The 25,149-nt window shown below is 42.4% G+C and overlaps 1 protein-coding gene across 1 annotated transcript in view; it reads right to left on the minus strand.

The window, feature by feature from the left end:
• Positions 1 to 25,149, minus strand: part of PRMT2 (protein arginine methyltransferase 2) — a 38,552-nt gene that overhangs the window by 7,718 nt on the left and 5,685 nt on the right. The window contains exons 3-6 of the mRNA XM_030835698.2: positions 23,494 to 23,601; positions 22,648 to 22,830; positions 18,271 to 18,432; positions 17,196 to 17,360 (exon numbers count right to left, since the gene is read on the minus strand). Coding sequence (XP_030691558.1) covers positions 17,196 to 17,360; positions 18,271 to 18,432; positions 22,648 to 22,830; positions 23,494 to 23,601 — 618 coding nt within the window. The remainder of the gene's footprint in view (positions 1 to 17,195; positions 17,361 to 18,270; positions 18,433 to 22,647; positions 22,831 to 23,493; positions 23,602 to 25,149) is intronic.

Here is a 25,149-nt window from a genome sequence, read left to right on the forward strand (position 1 = left end):
GAACTACTCCAGACAGGAGACACAAGAGGAGGAAAAAAACTACAAAAACAAACCCAAAACAATTAAGAAAATGGTAATAGGAACATACATATCGATAATTACCTTACACGTGAATGGATTAAATGCTCCAATCAAAAGACATAGACTGGCTGAATGGATACAAAAACAAGACCCATACGTATGCTGTCTACAGAGACCCACTTCAGACCTAGGGACACATACAGACTGAAAGTCAGGTGATGGAAAAAGATATTCCATGCAAATGGAAATCAAAAGAAAGCTGGAGTAGCAATTCTCATATCAGACAAAACAGACTTTAAAATAAAGACTATTACAAGAGACAAAGAAGGACACTACATAATGATCAAGGGATCATCCAAGAAGAAGATATAACAATTGTAAATATATATGCACCCAACACAGGAGCACCTCAATACATAAGGCAAATGCTAACACCCATAAAAGGGGAAATGGACAGTAACACGATAATGGTACGGGACTTTAAAACCCCACTTTTGCCAATAGACAGATCATCCAAAATGAAAATAAATAAGGAAACACAAGCTTTAAATGACACATTAAACAAGATGGACTTAATTGATATTTATATGATATTCCATCCAAAAACAAACAGAATACTTTCTTCTCAAGTGCTCATAGAACATTCTCTGGGATACATCATATCCTGGGTCACAAATCAAGCCCTAGTAAATTTAATAAAATTGAAATTGTATCAGGTATCTTTTCTGACCAAAACCTATGAGACTAGATATCAATTACAGGAAAAAAGTCTGTAAAAAATACGAACACATGGAGGCTAAACAATACACTACTAAATAACCAAGAGATCACTGAAAAGACAAAGAGGAAATAAAAAAATACCTAGAAACAAATGGCAATGAAAACACGATGACCCAAAACCTATGGGATGCAGCAAAAGCAGTTCTAAGAGGGAAGTTTATAGCAATACAATCCTACCTCAAGAAACAAGAAAAATCTCAAACAACCTAACCTTACACCTAAAGCAATTAGAGAAAGAACAGAAAACCCCCAAAGTTAGCAGAAGGAAAGAAATCATAAAGATCAGATCAAAAATAAATGAAAAAGAAATGAAGGAAACGATAGCAAAGATCAATAAAACTAAAAGTTGGTTCTTTGAAAAGATAAACAGAATTGATAAACCGTTAGCCAGACTCGCCAAGAAAAAAAGGGAGAAGACTCAAATCAACAGAATTAGAAATGAAAAAGGAGAAGTAACAACTGACACTGCAGAAATACAAAGGATCATGAGAGATTACTACAAGCAACTCTATGCCAATAAAATGGACAACCTGGAAGAAATGGACAAATTCTTAGAAAAGCACAACCTTCCACGACTGAACCAGGAAGACACAGAAAATATAAACAGACGAAACACAAGCACTGAAATTGAAACTGTGATTAAAAATCTTCCAACAAACAAAAGCCCAGGACCAGATGGCTTCACAGGCGAATTCTATCAAACATTTAGAGAAGAGCTAACGCCTATCCTTCTCAAACTCTTCCAAAATATAGCAGAGGAAGGAACACTCCCAAACTCATTCTACGAGGCCACCATCACCCTGATACCAAAACCAAACAACGATATCACAAAAAAAGAAAACTACAGCCAATATCTCTGATGAACACAGATGCAAAAATCCTCAACAAAATACTAGCAAACAGAATCCAACAGCACAATTAAAAGGATCATACACCATGATCAAGTGGGGTTTATCCCAGGAATGCAAGGATTCTTCAATATATGCAAATCAATCAATGTGATAAACAATATTAGCAAAGTGAAGGATAAAAACCATATGATAATCTCAATAGATGCAGAAAAAGCTTTTGACAAAATTCAACACCCATTTATGATAAAAACTCTCCAGAAAGTAGGCATACAAGGAACCTACCTTAACATAATAAAGGCCATATATGACAAACCCATAGTCAACATCATTCTCAATGGTGAAAAACTCAAACCATTTCCTCTAAGATCAGGAACAAGACAAGGTTGCCCACTCTCACCACTGTTATTCAACATAGTTTTGGAAGTTTTAACCACAGCAATCAGAGAAGAAAAATAAATAAAAGGAATCCAAAGCAGAAAAGAAGAACTGTCACTGTTTGCAGATGACATGATACTATACATAGAGAATCCTAAAGATGCTACCAGAAAACTACTAGAGCTAATTAATGAATTTCGTAGAGTAGCAGGATACAAAATTAATGCACAGAAATCTCCTGCATTCCTATACACTAATGATGAAAAATCTGAAAGAGAAATTAAAGAAACACTTCGATTTACTATTGCAACATAAAAATTAAAATACCTAGGAATAAACCTACCTAAGGAGACAAACGACCTGTATGCAGAAAACTATAAGACACTGATGAAAGAAATTAAAGATGATACAAACAGATGGAGAGATATACCATGTTCTTGGATTGGAAGAATCAACATTGTGAAAATGACTGTACCACCCAAAGCAATCTACAGATTCAATGCAATCCCTATCAAACTACCAATGGCATTTTTCACAGAACTAGAACAAAAAATTGCACAATTTGTATGGAAACACAAAAGACCCCAAATAGCCAAAACAATCTTCAGAAAGAAAAACAGAGCTGGAGGAATGAGGCTCCTGGACTTCAGACTAAACTACAAAGCTACAGTAATCAAGACAGTATGGTACTGGCATAAAAACAGAAATATAGATCAATGGAACAGGATATAGAAAGCCCAAAGATAAAGCCGCACACATGTCACCTTATCTTTGATAAAGGAGGCAAGATTATACAATGGAGAAAAGACAGCCTCTTCAAAAGTGGTGCTGGGAAAACTGGACAGCTACATGTAAAAGGATGAAATTAGAACACTTCCTAACACCATACCCAGAAATAAACTCAAAATGGATTAAAGACCTAAATGCAAAGCTAGACAGTATAAAACTCTTAGAGGAAAACATAGGCAGAACACTCTGTGACATAAATCAGAGCAAGATCCTTTTTGACCCACCTCCTAGAGAAATGGAAATGAAAACAAAAATAAACAAATGGGACCTAATGAAACTTCAAAGCTTTTGCACAGCAAAGGAAACCATAAATAAGACCAAAAGACAACCCTCAGAATGGGAGAAAATATTTGCAAATGAAGCAACTGACAAAGGATTAATCTCTAAAATATACAAGCAGCTCATGCAGCTCAATATAAAAAAAACAAACAACCCAATCCAAAAATGGGCAGAAGAACTAAATAGACATTTCTCCAAAGAAGATATACAGACTGCCAACAAACACACGAAAAGATGCTCAACATCACTAATCATTAGAGAAATGCACATCAAAACTACAATGAGGTATCACCTCACACCAGTCATCAAAAAATCTACAAAAAATAAATGCTTGAGAGGATGTGGAGAAAAGGGAACCCTCTTGAACTGTTGGTGGGAATGTAAATTGATACAGCCACTATGGAGAACAGTATGGAGGTTCCTTAAAAAACTAAAAATAGAACTACCATATGACCCAACAATCCCACTACTGGGCATATACCCTGAGAAAACCATAATTCAAAGAGTCATGTACCACAATGTTCACTGCAGCACTATTTACAATAGCCAGGACATGGAAGCAACTTAAGTTTCCATCAACAGATGAATGGAGAAAGAAGATGTGACACATGTATACAATGGAATATTACTCAGCCATAAAAAGAAACAAAACTGAGTTATTTGTAGTGAGGTGGATGCACCTAGAGTCTGTCATACAGAGTGAAGTCAGTCAGAAAGAGAAAAACAAATACCGTATCCTAACACATATGTATGGAATCACAAAAAGAAAAAAAAGGTTCTGATGAACCTAGGAGCAGGACAGGAATAAAGACACAGAGATAGGGTATGGACTTGAGGACACGGGGAGGGAGAAGGGTAAATTGGGACGAAGTGAGAGAGTGGCATGGACATATATACACTACCAAACGTAAAATAGATAGCTAGTGGGAAGCAGCTGCATGACACAGGGAGATCAGCTCGGTGCTTTGTGACCACCTAGAGGGGTGGGATAGGGAGGGTGGGAGGGAGACGCAAGAGGGAGGGGATGTGGGGATATACGTACACATATAGCTGATTCACTTTGTTACACAGCAGCATCCAACACACCATTCTAAAGCAATTATAGTCCAATAAAGATGTTAAAAAAAAAAAAGTAACTGTTCCTAGATTATATTTGACTATGTCAATTTCCTGGCCTAATTTTGAATAAAATGTTGATGTTTATTTAACAACAAAGAAAAAAAAAGTGGAACATCAAAGCAGGAGTGCCACAGAGGTCACGTTGCACCGAAGTCAAGAGCGGCCCAGCGCCCCTAGGTGCCCCTCGGGAGTGTTGAATTTTGAGAATTCTTTGTATAGTCAGGATACACACTGGATATGTGATTTGCAAATATTTTCTCCTAACCTTAGCCTGTCTTTTCATTCTCTTAACACTCTTTTACAGGACAGACATTTTTACTTTTGACGAAGTCCAATTTATCAACTTTTTCTTTAATGGATTATGCTTTTAGAGTCACACCTAAAAACCCTTTGACTAACCCAAGAACACTTTCTCCTGTGATTTCTTCTGAGAGTTTTATAGTTTTATGTTCTAAGCAATTAGATCTGTAATCAATTTTGAGTTCATTGTTTAGTATGAGGTATGAGGCTTAAAGATGAAGTTCTTTTTTTTTTTTGCACATGGATGGCCAACTGTTCCAATATAATTAGGTGAAAAGACTATCTTTTCTCCATTAAATTAACTTTGCCCCTCTGTTAAGAATCAGTTGACCGTATTTGTAGGAATATACTGTCTATTCTGTTCCATCGACTTACGTGTTTATCGTTTCACTAGTTTCACAGTCTTGACTACCAGAGCTTTATACTAAGTTTTAAAGTCAGGTACTATAAGTCTTCCAATTTTGTTCTTTTAAAAATTGTATCAGCTATTCTAGTTTGTTTACATTCCACATAAATTTTACAATGAACTTATCTACAAAAACTCCTGCTTAGATTTTTACTGGAATCGTATTAAATCTACAGATTAATCTGGGGAGAAGAGACATCCTTAGAAGGTTGTCTTCCAGCCCATGAACAATGTGTATCTACCGGCATCACGTAGTTTTCAGCATACAGATCTTGTACGTTTTGTCAGATTTCATCATTTTGGAGCTACTGTAAATAGTATTGTACAGTGCTAGTATTTATATAAAAATATGACTGGTTTTTGTATGTTGACTTTGTGATCTTCTTAAACTTGCCTACTAGTCTAGGAAAGTTTTTGGAGATTCCTTGGGATTTTCTACAGAGACAATCATGCTGTTTGAGAAAGGGATGGTTTATTTCTTTGTCTTCGTTCTGTGTGCCTTTCACTTCTTCTCTCCCTTTTGCACTGGTTAGGTTTCCCAGTACAATATGGAGTAGAAGTGGTGGAGCGGCCCTCCCTGCATCACTCCTGCTCTTAGGGGGAAGTTGCCATTCTGTCCTAACAAGTAAAAAGCTGAACAAACTGAAACATCAAGAACTCTTCCTAGATCCGTAAGAGAAATGAGGTCACGGAGCAAACTGCTGCCCCCAAATAGGAGAAATTGAGAGACTAATACAGACGGTCCCCTACTTATGATGGTTCAACTTTACAACGGTGCAATAGGAATTCAGTAAAAACTATGCCTCAGATTTTGAATTTTGATCTTTTCCCAGCTAGCGATACACAGTGCAACGCATGAGCCACACAAGCCACAGCCCTGTCAGCCATGAGATTGCTAGGGTGAACGCCACTTCCAGTACAGTACTGAGTCAATTACATGAGATAGTCAACGCTTTATTATCAAATGGGCTTTGGTTATGATTTTGCCCAACTGTAGGCTCATGTGAGTGCTCTGAGCACATTTAAGGCAGGCAAGGCTCAGCTGTGATGTTCAGGAACTTAGGTGTGTCATGTGCATTTTGAAGTTTTTTGTTTATAAATTTATTTATTTATTTTTGACTGTGTTGGGTCTTCGTTGCTGCACGCGGGCTTTCTCTAGTTGCAGCGAGTGGGGGCTACTCTTCGTTGCGGTGCACAGGCTTCTCGTTGTGGTGGCTTCTCTTGTTGCGGAGCACAGGCTCTAGGCGTGCGGGCTTCGGTAGTTGTGGCACGTGGGCTCTAGAGCACAGGCTCAGTAGTTGTGGCTCACAGGCTTAGCTGCTCTGCGGCATGTGGGATCTTCCCGGACCAGGGCTCAAACCCGTGTCCCCTGCATTGGCAGGCGGATTCTTAACCACTGCGCCACCAGGGAAGTCCCTGCATTTTGGACTTTGATATTTTCAACTTATGATGGGTGTGTCGGAATGCAGCCCCATCATAAGTCGAGGAGGATCGTACAGAGAATCACAACTTGCCAGGGGAGGAAACATGAACTGTGGTTGACAAGTTGCTGGGGCCCACTGTGGACAAGCCTGAGAGTCAAAGCTCCAGATGGGCTCAGTCACAAGGGTCCCCACAGTAAACGTCAGAGAAAAGCCCCCTCGTGCTTCTGACAAGTTCGAAAGGAAGCATTTGAAATACACCAGAGTATTCTGTTCTTCTTAACAGGGTCTGCACTCAGGAGAAACTAGTTAACAGAACCTAACCAGCTGGAGAACGAGAAATATCCAACTTGAGCCCCCTCCAGCCATCCTGTCCCACCTAAAAGAGGAAAAGAAACTGAGAAGCACCTGTGAAGTTCACAGTGCAGAGGCCCAGGCTCACTGAACACTGAGACCCCAGAAGGACCACAGAACACTCCCCAACCCACATCTCACCACCACATCACTACAGGCCTGTTTGCACTGAACCTTTATCCAGTCATCAAGCCTGGCTATCAGGAGAAAACCACAAGACATACTAACAGTATAAGACACACAGCAAGGCTTAGAACCAGACTCAGACACAGCAGGGATGCTGTAATTATCAGGCTGGGAATTTAACAACTGTGATTCATATGCTCAGGGCTCTAATGGATAAAGCAGACAGCATGCAGGAACAGATGGGCAATGTAAGCAGAGAAAGGAAAATTCTTGAAAAGAGCCAAAAAAAAAAAAATGCTCAAGATGAAAAACAATGTAACAGAAACGAAGGATGTCTTCAATGGGCTCGTTAGTTAGGACATAGCTGAGCAACAAGCCTCCAAGCTTGAGGAAATGACAACAGAAACCTCCAAAGCTGAAAAGCACAGAAAACAGGCTAAAAAATACAAAAACATATTCAAGGGCTGTAGGACAACAAAAGGTATAGTAGACACAAAACGGAAGTACCAGGAGAAGAATGAGAGGTGGGATCAGAAGAAGTAGTTGAAAAACTAATGATAGAATTTCCCGAAATTAATGTCAAACACCAACCCACAGATCCAGGAGTGCAGAGCACACCAAGCAAGATAAATGTGGGGAAAAAAAAAAAAAAAGTAAAACTAGGCATGTCATTTTCAAACTACAGACACTCAAAAGATAAAGAAAAAATCCTGAAAGAAGCTGGGGAGAAAAGACACCTACCTACTGGGGAACAAAGATAAAATTTCATCTGAATTCTCAGAAACCATGCAAGCAAGAAGAGAGTGGAGTGAAATATTTAAAGTGTTGAGAGAAAAAACCCCACCGACCTAGAATTCTGCACCCTGTGAAATTATCCTTCAGAAGTGAAGGAGAAATAAAGACTTTCTCAGACAAACAAAATAGAGGGAACTTGTTGCCAGTAGACCTGCTTTGCAAGAAATGTTAAAAAGTTCCTTAGAAAGAAGGAAAATGATATACAGGCAGATCTCATTTTATTGTGCTTCACAGATACCGTACTTTTTACAAATTGAAGGCTGTGGCAACCTTGCATCGAGCAACCCTATCGGCACCGTTTTCCAAAAACCTTTGCTCACTTTGTGTCTGTGTGTCACATTTTGGTAATTCTCGCAACATTTCAAACTTTTTCATTATTATTGTATTTGTTATGGTAATCTGTGATTAACATCTTTGATGTTACTATTGCAAAAAGATTAGAACTCACTGAAGGCTCAGATGATGGTTAGCAGTTTTTAGCAATAAAGTATATTTTAATTAAGGTATGTACATTGCTGTTTTAGACATAATGCTACTGCACACCTAACAGACTACAGCACAGTGTAAACAAAACTTTTATATGCACTGGGAAACCAAAAAATTCGTGCAACTTGCTTTATTGCGGTGGTCTGGAACTGAACCTGTAATATCTCTGAGGTCTGCCTGTAGATCAGAAACACGGATCTGCATAAAGAAAATCACTGAAACAGAAATAAATGAAGATAAAACTAAAACTTTTATTTTTCCTATTCTTAATCAATTTAACATCTTGTCCAAAATAATAGCAACACAGTATTTAACCATGTATGCTTATGTACGTATGTGTATCTATACTTATATATAATAAAATGAATGAAAATGATGATACAAGGGACAGGAGGGAGAAATCAGGATTACCCTGTTATCCTAAAGTGCTCACACTAACCATGAAACCTAAGAGTGTTAGATGAAAACAGACTCGGAACAGCTGTAAATACACATTGAAAACTGTACGGAAACCAATTTAAAAAGCAAAAAAGAGCAAGTATAACTGCGATGCTGAGAAAATGGAGTCATATAACATATGCTCAATTAAAACCTCAAAAGACAGAGCACCTAAATACTATCGAAAATATTAAGAGAGCTGAAGAGAGAAATAGACAGCACTCCAATAACTGTAGGGGACTTCAACAGCCAATTTTCAACAATGGATAAGTCATCCAGGCAGAAAATCATAAGGCGACACTTGACTTAAACTACACATTAGACCAGATGGATTAACAGACCTGTACAACATTTCAGGCAACAGCAGCAGAGTATATACATTTTCTCAAGAACTCAAGGAACATTCTCCAGGATAGGTCATATGTTAAACCACAAAACAAGTCTTAATAAATTTAAGAAGACTGAAGTCATATCAAACATCTTTTCTCATAGCAATGGTATGAAACTAGGAATCAATTACAAGAAGAAAACTGGAAAATTCACAAATATGTGGAGATTAAACAACATGCTCCCAAACAACCAACGGGTCAAAGAAGAATTCAAAAGGGAAATCAAAAAATATCTTGAGACACACAAAAATGGAAATACAACACACCAAAACTTATGGGATGCAGCAAAAGCAGTTCTAAGAGGGAAGTTTACGGTAATACTGCCTACATTAAGAAAAAACGAATATCTCAAATAAGCAAATCTAACTTTGCACCTCAAGGAACTAGAAAAAGAAGAACAAATTAGCCCAAAGTTAGTAGAAGGAAGGAAATAAATGAGATAGATACTAACAAGACAACAGAAAAGATCAACGAGTTTCCTTTTTTAAAAGATAAACAAAATAGACAAATCTTTAGCTAGACTTACCAAGAAGAGGACTGAAATATATAAAATTTTAAATGAAAGAGGAGCTATTATAACTGATATCACACAAAGGATCATAAGAGACAGTATGAATGATTATATGCCAACAAATTGGATAACCTAGAAGAAATTGATAAATTCCTAGAAACACAGAGCCCACCAAGAATAAATCATGAAGATACAAGAAATCTGAACAGACCAATTACTATTAGGAGATTGAATCAGTAATCAAAAACCTCCCAACAAAGAAAAGTCCAGGACCAAACTGCTTCACTGACAAATTCCACCAAAAATTTAAAGAATTCATACCAAACCTTCTCAAATTCTTCCAAAAACAGAAGAGGAGGGAACTCTTCCAAATTCATTTCTCATTCTACAAGAGGTCAGCATTACCCTGATACCTAAGCCAGACAAGAACACTACAAGAAAAGAAAATCACAGGCCAATATCCCTAATGAACATAGTTGGAAAATCCTCAATACAATATTAGCAAATCAATTCAACAATACATTAGGGGGAAAGGTCGGGGGAGGGTATGAATTGGAAGGTTGGGATTGGCATATGCTCGCTACTAAATGTAAAACAGACAATCAACAAGAACCTACTGTACAGCACAGGGAACTCTACTCAATACTCTGTAATAACCTACATGGGAAAGAATTTGAAAAAGAATAGATATATGAATATGTATAATTAAGTCACTTTGCTGTACACCTGAAACTAACACAACATTGTGAATCAACTATACTCTAATATAAAATTAAAAATTAAAAAAAATACATTAAAAGGATCACACACCATAATCAAGTGGGATTTATTCCTGGGATGCAGGGATGGTTCAACTTAGCAAACCCATAAATGTAATACGCCACACTAACAAAATGAAGGATGAAAATCATATGATCATCTCAATATATGCAGAAAAAGCATTTGATAAAATTCAACTACCTACCATTATAAAACCTCTCAAAAAACTGGGCATAGGTGGGACATACCACAACATAATAAAAGCCATATATGACAAGCCCACATCTAACATCATACTCAATGGTGAAAAGCTAAAAGTTTTTCCTCTAAGATCAGGAACAAGACAAGGATGCCCCTCTTACCACTTTTATTCAACACAGTCCTAAAAGTCCCAGGACAGCTATTTGGAAAGAAAAAGAAAGAAAAGGCATCCAAATTGGACAGGAAGAAGTAAAAATGTCTCCATTTGAAGATGACATGACACTATATATAGAAAACCCTAAAGACTCCACCAAAAACTGTTAGAACTAATAAACAAAATTAGTAAAGTTGCAGGATACAAAATCAACAAAAATCAGTTGCATTTCTATACACCAACAGTGAACTATCAGAAAGAGAAATTAAGAAAACAATCCCATTTATAATTATATCAAAAAAAAAAACACCTAGGAATAAATTTAACCAAGGAGGTGAAAGATCTGTACATTGAAAACTAAAAGATACTAATGAAAGAAATTGAAGGAGACACAAACAAATGGAAAGATATCCCGTGTTCACGGATAGGAAGAATCGGTATTGTTTAAATGTTCATACTACCCGAAGAAAGCTACAGGTACAATGCAATCACTATCAAAATTTCAATGGCATTTTTCACAGAAATAGAAAAAACAATCCTAAAATTTGTATGGAACCACAAAAGACCCCAAATAACCACAGCAATCTTGATAAAGAAGAACAAAGCTAGAGGCATCACACTTCCTGATTTCAAACTAGAGTAATCAAAACTGTATGGAATTGGCATAAAAACAGACACATAGATCAATGGAACAGAATGGAGAGCCTAGAAATTAACCCATACATATGAGGTCAACTAATTTTCAACAAATAAGCCAAGAATAGACAATGGGGAAAAGATAATCTCTTCAAAACAGTGCTGGGAAAACTTGATAGCCACCTGCATAAGAATGAAAGCTCCTTGAGACACTGGTCTTGCCAATAATTTTACGGATTAGACACCAAAAGCAAAGGCAACAAAAGCAAAAATAAGTAAGAAGGACTACATTGAACTAAAAAGCTTCCACACAGCAAAGGAAACCATCAACAAAATGAAAAGATATACTATAGAACTGGATAAAATGTCTGTAAACCACTTATCTAATAAGGGATTAATATGCAAAATATATAAAGAACTCATACAACTCAATAGCAAAAATAATAACAAAAACAACCCAATTTAAACTGGGCAAAGACCCTGAATAGATATTTTTCCAAAGAAGACATATAAATGGCCAATAAGTACGTGAAAAAGTGCTCAATATCACTAATCATCAGGGAAATGCAAATCAAAACCACAATGAGATACCACCTCACACCTGTTAGGATATGTATTATCAAAAAGATAAGCAGTAACAAAAGCTGGCGAGGATGTGGAGAAAAGGGAAACTCTGTACACAGTTAGTGGGACAGACACAGTGGAGCTCCTCAAAAAATTAAAGATAGAACTACCATATGATCCAGCAATTCCACATCTGGGTTTATATCTAAAGGAAATGAAACCATTGTCTCAAAGAGATACCTATACTCCCATGTTCACTGCAGCATTATCACAATAACCAAGATATGGAAAGAACCTATCCATTGACAGAGGAATAGATGAGGAAAATGTGATTTTATATATTCACACACACAATGGAGTATTATTCAGCCATGAAAAAGAAAGAAATCTTGCCATTTGCAACAACATGGATGAACCTGGAAGGCATTCTGCTAAGTGAAAGAAGCTGGACAAATACTTCATGGTATCACTCATATGTGGAATCTAAAAAAATCTGAACTCAGAGAAACAGTAGGAAAGTGGTTGCCAGGGGCTGTGGGGGTGAAGGAAATAGGGAGAGTCTGGTAATCGGGCACAAGCTTTCAGTAACAAGGTGAACAAGGTCTGAGGATCTGCTGTATACCATAGTGACCACAGTTGATAACACTGTGCTGTGTAACTGAAATTTGCTAAGAGAGTAGAACTTAAGTATTCTCACTTTAAAAATAAAGGTAAATATGTGAGGTGACAGATGTATTAATTAGCTCAATGGGGGCAATTCATTGACAATGTATACAGATATCAAATCATCATTCTGTACACTTAAATACCTTACAATTTTGTCAGTTATACCTTAATAAAAGTGAAAATAGATAAAAGAAGTGAGCTTCAGGAGAGAGTAATTTAAAAACTGAGAATTTTTAAAACTTGGAAATGGGCCAGTAAGTGAATATCCCATCAGTTTATGAAAACATATATATTTTTTAATTGGGGTATAGTTGCTTCACCACGTTGTGATGGTTTCTGCAAAGTGAACCAGCCATATGTACACACATATCCTCTCCTTTTGGGATTTCTTTCCCATTTAGCTCACCACAGAGCACCGAGCAGAGTTCCCTGTGCTATACAGCAGGTTCTCATTAGTTATCTATTTTATACATAGTAGTATATATATGTCAGTCCCAATCTCCCAATTCATCCCACCCCCCACTTCCCCCCTTGGTCTCCATATGTTTGTTTTCTATGTCTGTGTCTCTATTTCTGCTTTGCAAATAAGTTCATCTGTACCATTTTTTTAGATTCCACATATATGCATTAATATATGATGTTTATTTTTCTCTTTCTGACTTACTTCACTCTGTATGACAGTCTCTAGGTCCATCCACATATCTATAAATGACCCAATTTGGTTCCTTTCTATGGCTGAATAATATTCTATTCTATATATGTACCACATCTTCTTTATCCATTCATCTGTCGATGGACATGTAGGTCACTTCCATGTCCTGGCTATTGTAAATAGTGCTGCAGTGAACAGGGAACCCTCTTGCACTGTTAGTGGGAATGTAAATTGATACAGTCACTATGGAGAACAGTATGGAGGTTCCTTAAAAAACTAAACATAGAACTACCATACGACCCAGCCATCCCACTACTGGACATATACCCTGTGAAAATATGTATCTTAAGTTTACTTTTATCAAAGCATGTTCATGTCAGGCTCTAAACCAACATATGTGTGAGCACTGAATTAATTCACCCTTAATTCATGCTGATTAAACTCCCTACATTTAGCTGCTTAAAACACACACACACACACACACACACACACAGAAACAAAAAAGCAGAAAAAGAGAAGAAGAAAAGAACAAGGGCAACAAATAGAAAATGGTAATAAATACTGTAGATATCAATCCAACTATATCAATAATCACTTTGAATGCCAATGGTCTAAATACACCAATTAAAAGAGAGACTGTCACAGTGGATCAAACAACAAGAAACAATTATACGTGGTCTATAAGAACCCACTTTAAATATACAGTTATAGATTAAAAGTAAATGGATGGGGGACGTGGTCCAGTGGTTAGGACTCTGCACTTCCACTGCAGGGGGCACAGGTTCCATCCCTGGTTAGGGAACTAAAATCCCACATACTGTGCGGCGCAGCTCAAAAGAAACAAACAAAGAAGTAAATGGATGGAGAAAGATTTACCATGTAAACACTAATCAAAAGAAAGCAGAAGTAGCTATGTTAATTTCAGACAGAGCAGACTTCAAAGTAAGGAAAGTGATCAGGGATAGTGAGGGGCATTACACAATGATAAAGGGACAGCTCTCCAAGAAGACATAGCAATCTTTAATGTGTACGCACCTAACAACAGAGCATCAAACTGCATGAGCAGAAAAGTGATAGAACTGCAAAGACCAACAGATCAATCCACTGTCATAGTTGGAGACTTTGACAACCCTTTCCCAGAAACGGACAGAGCCAGCAGGCAGAGAACCAGTAAGGACATAGTTGAACTGACCAGCACCATCAATCATCAGGATATAATTGACATTTATAGACTACTTCATCCAACAACAGCAGGATACACATTCTTTTCAAGCTCACACGGAACATTCGCCAAGGGGGACCACATTCCGGGACAAGAACAAACCTTAACAAATTTAAAAGAATAGAAATCATACAGTGTCTTCTCTCAGACCACAGTGGAAGTAACCTAGAAATCAGTAACAGAAAGATAATTGTAAAATTCAAAATACTTGGAGAGTAAACACACTTCTAAATAACAAGGGGTCAAAAAAGAAATCATAACAGAAATTGTGCAAGTATTTTGAATTTTGTCAAATTTTTGTGCATTAATTGGTAGTCATGTGATTTTTCTTCTTTAGATTATTAATAGTCAATTACATTGAATGACTTTAATATACTGAACCAGCCTTGAATTCTGAAGATAATCTCTCCTCTGTTGCAGTGTGGTATTCATCTTATGTATTGCTCAATTCAATTTGCTATGATTTTCAAGGATTTTTACATCAATGTTCCTGAGTGCTACTGGTCTGTAGTTTTCATTTTTTGTACTAACTTTGGTTTTGGTATTAGTGTAATGCTGGTCTCATAAAATTAATCAAATATTTTATAGTTTCTCTATGTGCTTTGTTCTTAGAAAGATCTTCCCATTCCAACATCAGATGTATTTTTAGTGATTGTTTCATGTTTCTTTCCTTAAAAAAAAAAGGTTAACTCTATAACCCATCTGGAATTTATTTCAGCATATGGTATGAGGAGGAATCTAATCATTTTCTCCAAAATAATCAATTGCTTCGGCCCCATCTTTGAATGATTATATAGCTGTACCTCACTGATTAGAAACCTCTTATTATTATAAACTACATACACGTATATTTGGGTTTTTTCCCCAACTTTCTACATGTCAGCAGCAGAGTAGGAAGATGGGAGGGAGACTGGGGACCTGAGGTCTGAGAACAGGCAGTGGACAAGAGGGGAGATACCAGGGAGGCAAAAAAGCACAGAAGGGGGGCAGCCACAGGGGACGGAGGGTTCTGTGTGGGACACGGTATGGTCCAACTGATGGATTTGTGATACTGCCGGACTCACAGCCCCGTCTCCACGTCTGCCACTTGGCCCACAACGGCCACCACCGCCACACGGCCCCTCCTGGTCTGCACAAAACCACCAGGCCCTCCAGTTCCACGTGGTCAGGCACTTCGCCCTGAGCCACTCGGTACCCCAGGCTGTCCTCACTGTCCTGTCGCCACAGTCCTCACTGCCCCTCTGACCACACGTTCTGCAATGGACAGGCGGGGACCAGACTGCCGCGGGCTTTCTCCACCCCTTCGTTGCACGTGCTCCGCTCGGGCTGCCCCCCGTGACCACACCCCCATACCGGCCTGGCCACGCCCCCTCCACGGACCCGGCATCTGCCGGTGAACAGGCCTCCCCAACCCCGCTGGCCCACCCCTCCGCCCCGCTCCAGCCCTTTCCTCAGCCGTCCCCTCGGCCGGTGCATCCCCAGTGGCCTCTGCTGTGCCTCCAAGGCCCCTCCCCCGCACGCCCCAGGGGTCCCTGCACTGTCCCCCCTCTGCTCCGCAGGCCTCACTGTGCCCTGCAGTCCTGGGGCCTCCGCATCATGACCCCTACCCCACTCCTTCCAAGTCCTGGATGCCGCTGGCTGGCTACCTGACACACGCACGTCCGGGGAGGCAGAGAGCCCGAGTCCAGCCTCCCCCGCTGGACACATGCAGTCCCTACCCCGGCCCACACCACTGGGCTTCAGGCACATAGCGGCAAGGACACCGAATCCCAGGTTTCTGCGCCCCGCCCCCTCTCCACCCCCCGCACCCCTCCCCTCCTCCCTCTTCCCCCTCCCCGCCCCCCACCCCTCCTCTCTGTCTCCACATAACCCCTCCCAGGGGCAGAGCGGGACCCTAGGCAGCCAGGCTTCCCTGACCCGCACTGCGCCAAAGGACACATCAGCACTGTGCCAAAGGACACATCACCGCAGCCGGGCTCTCTGTGTCCCCACCACCCCAAGGTGCTCAATAACATTTACCGAAAGAACGCTAGCGTTCTGGGGGCAAAGGCTAATGCCCACTTCATGGATTAAAGGTGTAGCAAGTCCCTTTTTCCCGGGCATCATCTTGGGAATCCACAGCTGTTATTAACAACAAAATTCTATCATGGATGTTGGGTCTACTTACACTCTATCTCCAGACAACACAATTTCAACGAGGCTAAAGGCCCAATGTCATTTACTATCATTTTCCTCATCTTCGCGATCTGTAAGCAGTTAGGGCCGGCATTCTTGTTATTCATACAAGTTACTCACTTACTATTTGAATGGATTTCTTGCTGGAAACCCTGGTGGTGCTCTCCTCCCCTTCCCCTAGATGTCATTTTTCTGGGTTTTGACAGAGACTAAACTTCAGACTGCTGAGCCAGAAAGGGGGGTGGGCTGAGGGTCTGAGGAGACCCGCAGGTCCGGCTTCCACCCACCTCTCACTTACCCTCGGAGCACAGAGAGTTCGTAAGCAGGGTGGGTGGGCAGAACCAGAAAACTCTCCACCCCGACCCACGTGAGACTGGGGAGAGAATGTGGGAGAGCCTGGGCCTCGAGCTGGTCACGGATGCAAATCAGGCGCTGCAGACAAAGATTCTGCTGGCATTAAAAAGCCACACATCAAGCACTGGCTATTCGCAGGTTCCCAAAGAGAACAGAGTTTATGTAAATCACTCACGAGAAAGTCACATTAACTTTGATTTAGATTTCTCATAAAGGCATTTTTTTAATCAGTTAAATATTCAAGACATTGAGCCAATGTTCACTCAAGAAATCAACTACACATCACCTTAGGAAAAAGGTCAAAATGAATCATGATTTATGAAGATTCCAGAGCCCAGAGCAGCCGCCCCAGCAGTGCCCACTGCCCCTTACCAGCAGGCAGGTCCCCATCCACTCGGACACCAGCACGTCCACCTTCTCCGGCAGCAGCACGTCCTCCACCTTCTGCTGGAACACGGTGATGATGTCAGCGAAGCCGTTCTGCATGACCAGCTGCCCTGTGTGCTGGGCCATCTCACTGGCCTCCACCGCGTACACCTGCACGTGACAGAAGCACCATCCGTGCGCGCCCCAGCCCCAGACGGCGGCCCGCTGTCCACTCCCCCAAGCCTGAGTCTCCTCGGCTGAGTCAGAGCCAGCAACAGAAGGCAGGCAGCGTGCCGGACGGCGGACGGCCACGCTGTGCCGCCTCCACCTGACGGAGCCCTGGGAGGACCTGCCTCTACTCGTAACTCCACTTTCTGCCTAAATGCAGACACAGGGCTGCAGGTGGACAGAAGCCTCTGCACCCACGTGGGCCGCCCACCCCAGAGCCCCAGGTTCCAACACATGCAGCGACACACTCGGTAACCGACACAGGAGATTCTTGGCACTCAAGTGAACAGTCAGACTTTTAGGGTAGCAGCGGCTAATTACAAATCCAGATTCTCAGGAGGTCCTGAACACTACCTCCTGGTCCTGGCAGGGTCTGGACTCAGACGGTCACTGCCCTGCGGGTGCACCTGTGAGCTAGGAACCTCATCCACCTGTGCTGGGGCCGTCGAGAGGCGGCACCTCTCCTTGGCCCGGACGGACTTTAACAGGAGGAGGACAGGAGCCCAGCAGGAGTCCCAGGGAGTGGTCCACCCTGTCCCTGCCAAGGGTCACTTTCGGCGGGGGAGGACACGGGACGGTGGTCTACACAAGCAGCCCAGCCCAGACACGTGGACGCACGTGTCTCCTTGCGTGACTGAAGTAAGTTTCACAAACACAGCCCACCAGCTGCAACTCACTGGGATATTTTCTATTCTGTCCTATTCACTCTGTGCTGTCTGCGACTCATGAAACCCACGTCGCAGCCTCTGGCAGGCTCAGCCTACAAGAACGCGCCGCCGGTTTCACCTACGAGGCGGGCGCTTCACCAAGACCCGGCTTCGAAGTTGTGAAAGAGCTGCTGCCCCCTACTCACTGCTCTAGGCTGAGCATAATGTGCACAGAAGAGGCTGATGATCCCAGTTCCACAGCCGACATCCAGAATCACTTTATCTTTCAGGGATTCTTTATTCTGCAGGATAACGTTGTGGTACTTAGTCGTTCGTGGCTGGTCTGCCAACATCTCCAAGTGAAGTTTCTAGGGGAAATACACATGAAGGGAGGGTCACTGCCTGCAGCTGGAGCTCTGGCTTAAGGCTGAGGGTTAGAGCCTGACCTACCCGCTCGGCCCCACCACCCCACACCTAAACTACGGTGACAGCGTTTAAAAAATAAAAGTCCAAAATATGCAGCAGACACAAGTCAGAGTAGACAGTGAAGGAATGACAGGGAAGCTTCCGGAACCCTCCCCGCTCAGCGCGCCACACCGCCCCAACAGCCAGGCGAGTGGAGGGGCAGGTGTGGACCACGGAGACGGCGGCGGAGGAACGGCCACGTTGCCGTCCAGACGCAACGTGGCCACGATCCGCCCAGAGCGAACGGGCAAGACTGGGGGAGGCTGCGGGAGGCGCACGCCCCCGCCGCGTCCTCTCCGAGCGGGGCCCTGCAAGGCCCTTCACGTGACCCTCCTCGCTGCCTGGGGACAGCAGGAGCCTCAGCACTGGAGGGAGGAGCGACCCCGCCGGCGCTCGGGCCTGAGCGCAGGTCCCCAGCTGCACTGCGGGCGGGACTTCCAACCTGAGGACACACTCCACGGGAATCGGCCGGTCCCCAGGGAGGCAGAGCAAGGCTCCTCCAGACAGTCTGGGGCCACAGAGGCTGCTGGAGCCCCGGCTGCAAGCGAGGCGGCACCCCCAGCACCCGTCCCCACGCCCCACGCCATGGAGACCCAGCTCAAGCGGCACCACGCACAGGGGGACAGGGGGCCCGGCCCCCCAAACCAGGTCAGCACCAACAGGAGGCCTGCACGGGCCTTGCGGGCCCCATGGCTCCTCGGAGACGGACAAAGGGAGGCCACCGGGGTGGACGGAGTTGACACCCAGCTGTCCTGCCTTGCGGGGCCACCTGACGCGGAGTCAGAAGCAGGATGCGGAGGCCCCAGGGGAGGAGGCCGGCATGGCTGCATTCGCCTCAGACACGATACACTTCAGAGCGAAGAGCATCAGGTCGTCACAAGACAGGGATCACTTCAGCAAGAGGACATAATAATTCTAAATATTCTTGTACCTAATAACAGAGCTTTGAAGTACACAAATCAAAAGCCAGTAAAACTGCAACAAGAAACAGACAAATTCCCAGTTGTAGTCAGAGCCTTCGACACCCTTCTCTCAGCAACTGACAGAAGCAGAAAATCAGAAAAGACAGAGACGTGAACAACACTTTCAGCCAACTTAATCCAACTGATAGAACACTTCACCCAGCCATTTACAATAATACACAAAAATATCTAGGAACGGATTTACCTAGAAAGGTACACAACCCTGTGTGATCAAAACCTTAAAACTCCGACACATCACACAAGGCTTAAGAAATGAGAAAAGTCATCACAGAGATGTCACTTCTCCGTAAATTAATGCACGTTTTCCACGTAACACATTAGAATGCCAGACAACTGGATGGCGTGGAGTTAGGAGCACAACAAAACGATAATAAAACTAGTTTCGTTGCAGCAAAAATAGAAATGAGACTTTTCTGATAAACAAGAACAATAAGCAACAATGAACAGGCTGGGGAAACAGCATAAACAGGCCTGAAAGAGTTAAGGCATCTTGGTTATTCTTTAGCTGTTACTACTAACAAACACTGGTAGCTAGACTTGTCCTTCACAAAGCTAAACAAAGTTAATTACTCTGATTCCACATGAATCGTACCCTGCACCTGGCATTTACTCGATGCATTCACTTGTAGCAAATCACCCCTTGTAGCTGTTTACATTTCAGAAAGAAGGTCGCAGGCCGATAACCCAGAGACGAATGGACCCAATTACCAGGCTGCCTGACGCCAGCAGTGACTGTTTTAAAATACTGCAAGAAGAAGAAGAATGCAAGACCTTCACCACTTTGATCCTATCACTTATCCTGGACTGTGAGTTCCACCTACCAGACCCCCTGTAATTCCCCAGAACAGGGGGGCACAGTTCTTGAGGCGCTAGCCTGCTGGGTCTTCCCTTTGCCTGGCAAAGAAAATACAAAGCCTCTCTATTTCTTATCCTCCAAATCTCTGTCTCTGTATTTCTATTCGGCATCGGTGCACAGGGAGCCAAAATTTGCTGGCAACAGTTTCAAAAAAATAAACAGACGAGGCCATGAAAATGCTAAAAATTAGGAGAACTGCTAGAGGCCTAGCTCTTCCAATCATTGAAAAGCATCTGGACCTGCAGAAGAAACAACCAGATAAATGACACAGAACAGAGATTCCCAAAACAGACCCTAACAATTTGACATATGATAAATGAGCGTTTCACATTATGCAGAAAAGGAAGATTAACCAAAAGCTGGAACAGCTGTATATTTGTGGGGAAATTAAGTCAAATTTTACCTTATTCTTTACAAGTAAATTCTGGATTGATTTAAATATTTCATTGTTAAAAAAATGCAATCACAAAAGTTCTAAAAGAAAGCATGGATATTTATAATCTCGGAGTGAAGGCCTTGAAAATAGGACACAAACGCAGAAGCTACAAAGAAAAGAAGGACAAATTAGACCATATAAAGATAAAAAGTTCCATGGGGGAAAAACAGCAGCAAATGGTCAGTGTGATAGATATAAATACAAGCTAAACTGCCTATTTAACACATAAATTGACAGAAATCAAACAAAAAATGGGCAAATTATATGAAAGTTTATCAAAAAATAAGAAATACAAAAGGCCAATAAGATATGAAAGAAGATCAATCTCACTTTAAAAAACGGAAATCAAAACCGAGATGCACCTTTCACCTTTAAGGCCGGAAGTCTTTTTTCACTCTGAAGGCTTGTGGCGGTGAAATACACCTTCTATGCTGTTGATATCTTTCTGCCGGTCAACTTGGCAAGATCCACCCAAGTAAAAAACACATCCATACACCCTTCAGATTCACCCAGTGGAAATTCCAGCAAAGGTGTAGCAGGATTGATGTAGCATCATTACAGCATTGCTTGCTCTGATGAAAACTAAATATGATCCTTTTCAAATCAACACAATACTCCGCAGCTGTTGTAAAGAACAGACCTTCAAAACAGTACCGCTGCGTGAGAAGAGCAAGGTGAAAAACTGTGTGTGAAACTATTCCTCTTCTATAAATTTAAAAGAATAAAACAGATGCAGCTTGGATTTGGAAGAAGCATAAGCACTGTTGCTGAAAGAAATCTCAAGGAGCAGAGTGAGGAGGCAGACTTCAGATTACCACTACGTCTTTCTTAGCAGACGGAAACCTCTGAATATGTACACACATCAGGGGTTTTTCATTTCCTTTAACATTTTTAATTGTCAAATATGACACACCTACGAAAAAGTACACTAAAAAGTACTTTAGAGTTTACTTAACACAGTCACATTCCAAACACTCTTGTACCCACACCAGAACCCTGCCAGTACCCCTGAGCATCTCACCTGGCCTTGCCAAACATAGAACACCCCCTTACCAGTAAGCACCATCCAGATTCTCAGGGGAATCAGGTCCCTGATCTCGAGAGCTCCACAACTTATATGTACATTCATAGGCAGCACCTTTTAACACTGCCTTATAACTTATATAACTGAATCAAACATAAGGTATTCTTTGATGTCTTCCTTCTTTCACTCAACATTGTATTTGCAACGTTCATCATGCATTTAGTTTTATTTAGTTTAAAATATAAACAGGGTTGTCTGGACCACAGGACTTTGGGTCTTTATTCACATTGGAAAAAAACAAACTAATAAGCTAGTTATTTATAGGTATTACTGTTGATTTATATAATTTTTTTGTATTTCATTTTTAATGTAAAAGTTATTACTTTTTTTTTTAAATACTGAGAAAGGTTCATAACTCCACTGCTCAAACAATATCTCTAAACCAGTGGTCTGCACATTACAGCCCGTGGGCCAGTCCAGCCCTCCACCTGCTTTTATATGGCCTACAAGCTAAGAATGGCTTTACATTTTTAAACGGTTTTTAAAAATCAAAAGAAGAATATGACACATGAAAATCATATGGAAGTCAAATTTCAGTGTCTATGGATAAAGTTTTATTGGAACGCAGCCCTGCTCACTTGAAATTTTGTACAGCTGCCTCAGCATGTGGATGGCAGGGCTGTGCAGCTAAGGTGAAGAAAACATCTGTGGGCCCTGCTCTGAATGATGCGTAGAAGCCCAGAAATTATTTTTAAACTTAGAACCTAAAACTAGCGAGAAGCTAGCGCCAGCTGGCTGGGCGGGCAAGGGAGGCAGTACCAGGGTCCCGTAGCTGCCGAAGTACTCCTCGTCCTGCCACGAGTCCTCGGGGCCCCAGTCCTCCAGGTGCTTCCCCAGGTGGTTCGCAGGGATGTACCCGCAGCAGCCGGCACGCTCACCCCACCACCAGTCGGCGGTGGTTTGTCTCAGGATGAGAATTTTTTCTCCTCTCGAAAAGCTGAGCTATAAAAACATACAGAGAAATGAAAATTAAAGAAAAACCTGCAGTTCGTATTTCCGTGATAAATCCCCCATCACTGGGGCCCAAATCACAGCAATTTCGAAAAGGAGTCAATGGGTAAATGCATCAACTGACAAGATATGAAAATGATACCAGGATTTTAAGATTTTTGTGGAATATCTACACGAAACAAAAGCACACCTTAATTGATATTTTTTTTAAAAAAAAGATTAAACATTTTCAAACAGTGTAAATTTCTTAGAACAAAATTTCTAACAGCCTCTTCACCGTAACTCAGCTAGGTGGTAGCTGATCCGCTTACTGGAGGCTTATGCTAAGAAATTCCTATTACAAAGTAAACAATGCTCATTCAAGTAGATATTTTTATTTACACCCAATTTTTCATTAATTGGAATAGGTTCTAAGTAAGGGTTTCAAAGCAGAAACTGAAGCAGGTACCTCCACCCCCCGTTCCTCACCCGGGAATCCTTCACATCAGGCTTGGGACCCGAATTTGTTAGGCTGGGAGGGTCACCCACAGGTCTCCTGTGGCAGTGAAGTATCTGAATACTTCTTTATTTAAATCTGCTATGACTTCTGCAAATTTTACATCTAATCCTGTCCCTGAACATGCTGAATCCACAAAGCATAACCCACATGGCTACCTGCGTCTCATCGGTGGCAGAATAGTCTGCGATGGCCACGAACTCCTCGGGGTGCACAGTACCCTGGAGGTTCCCCTCCTCGCCCTGCACGGCGGGGTCCTCTCCCTCCTGTTCAAAGCAAGGGAGAAAGGGAGGTGACTGTGGGGCTGCCCTTCCTCTCCTCCCTTCTCTCTGCCTGTCTCTCCACCTGTCTCTGCCTCCCCGTCTGTCTCCATCTCTGTTTCTGTCTCTCTCTCCACCTCTGTCCTCTCCATCTGTCTCTGTCTCCGTCTGTTTGTCTCTGTCCCTCTCCGTCTGTCTGTCTCTGCTGTCTCTGACTCTCTGTCTCCATCTCCATCTCCGTCTCTGTCTCTGTCCCTCTCCATCTCTGTCTCCGTCTCTGTCTGTCTCTGCCTCTCTGTATCTCTGTCTCTGCCTCTGTTTCTGCCTCTTTCTCCGCCTCTGTCCCTCTCCGTCTCTGTCTCTGTCTGTCTCTGCCTCTCTCTGTCTCCGTCTCCATCTCCATCTCTGTCCCTCTCCATCTCTGTCTCCATCTCTGTTTCTGTCTCTCTCCACCTCTGCCTCTCTGTCTCTGTCTGTCTCTCTTGGCTCCAGGTTGTTAGGATGGTTTCAAATCAAGATTCACGTGACCACGTTTTCATCCTACAAACACTTGGGGTCGTCTCCACCAGCAGAATGAAAGGATCTCACCCTTCCTCCACCTTGACTTTAGTCTCTAGTACAAAATGACTCGCATCCTTAAGTGAACGTCAGAGAAAGAACAGGAGGCACCGTGAGTGACCACTTAGTGACTGACCCCATCAGCAGCAACGCTCTGAAGGTGGTGACCGGCCCAGGAGAAAGCAGCCCTGTCTGGGTGTCAGACCCGAGGGCAGAGCTGGGCGGCCGTGCTGAGGGCCGACAGGGGGCAGGGCGCAGCCCTCGGGGCGCACTGCTGCTCAGGACTGGAGAGCGCGCCCTGGGTCTCGGGTCTCCGCTGCACGCGGCCCGCCTCCCTTTGTGTCCAAACGGGTCTCCCTGGAGGCCACCCCAGAGGCGGCAGGGCCCCAGCTCGCGATCCAGTTCACTGCAGCAACCCCGCCCGGACATACGTTTAAACAGATTTTCCTAAACGTAACCATCATTCATGTTCATTTTAGAAAATGTGTGGAAGAACAAGAGCACAAAGAGGAAAATTAAAACTAAGTGTGAGCTTTGCTCATTGGTCAGAGATCAATGACGGTAACATGCAACCATTACAGCGCTGCAGGCTTTCTTCACGTGCACACGCAATACCTCCTTACATGGTGTTTACCGGGATCATAAAATTCTGCCTCATGACATATTTTGCACTTATTAAATTCTGAACATTTTTCCCCATCATTAAATACACTTCTAAGCACATTTTCAGTATCTCATAGTATTCCATTCCATGAATTATTGTAACTTATTGATCAAATCTCCTATAAACATTTAAACTGTTTTCAGTTTTGACTAGTATAAAGTATGTTAAGGTGAACTTTAATATGAATCGGTCTGTCCCTGATAGTTTTCTTAGGACAAATTCCTGAATATGACACTGAGGGTCAAGGTCTTTTACGTCTTTGACACCACCACCTGATGCCTTCCATGGCGCGGCCGCTCGAGCTCCTGCACGCGAGGACATAGCCTCGTGAG

Source organism: Globicephala melas, chromosome 4 (genome assembly GCF_963455315.2).
Source record: "Globicephala melas chromosome 4, mGloMel1.2, whole genome shotgun sequence".
NCBI lineage: Eukaryota > Metazoa > Chordata > Mammalia > Artiodactyla > Delphinidae > Globicephala > Globicephala melas.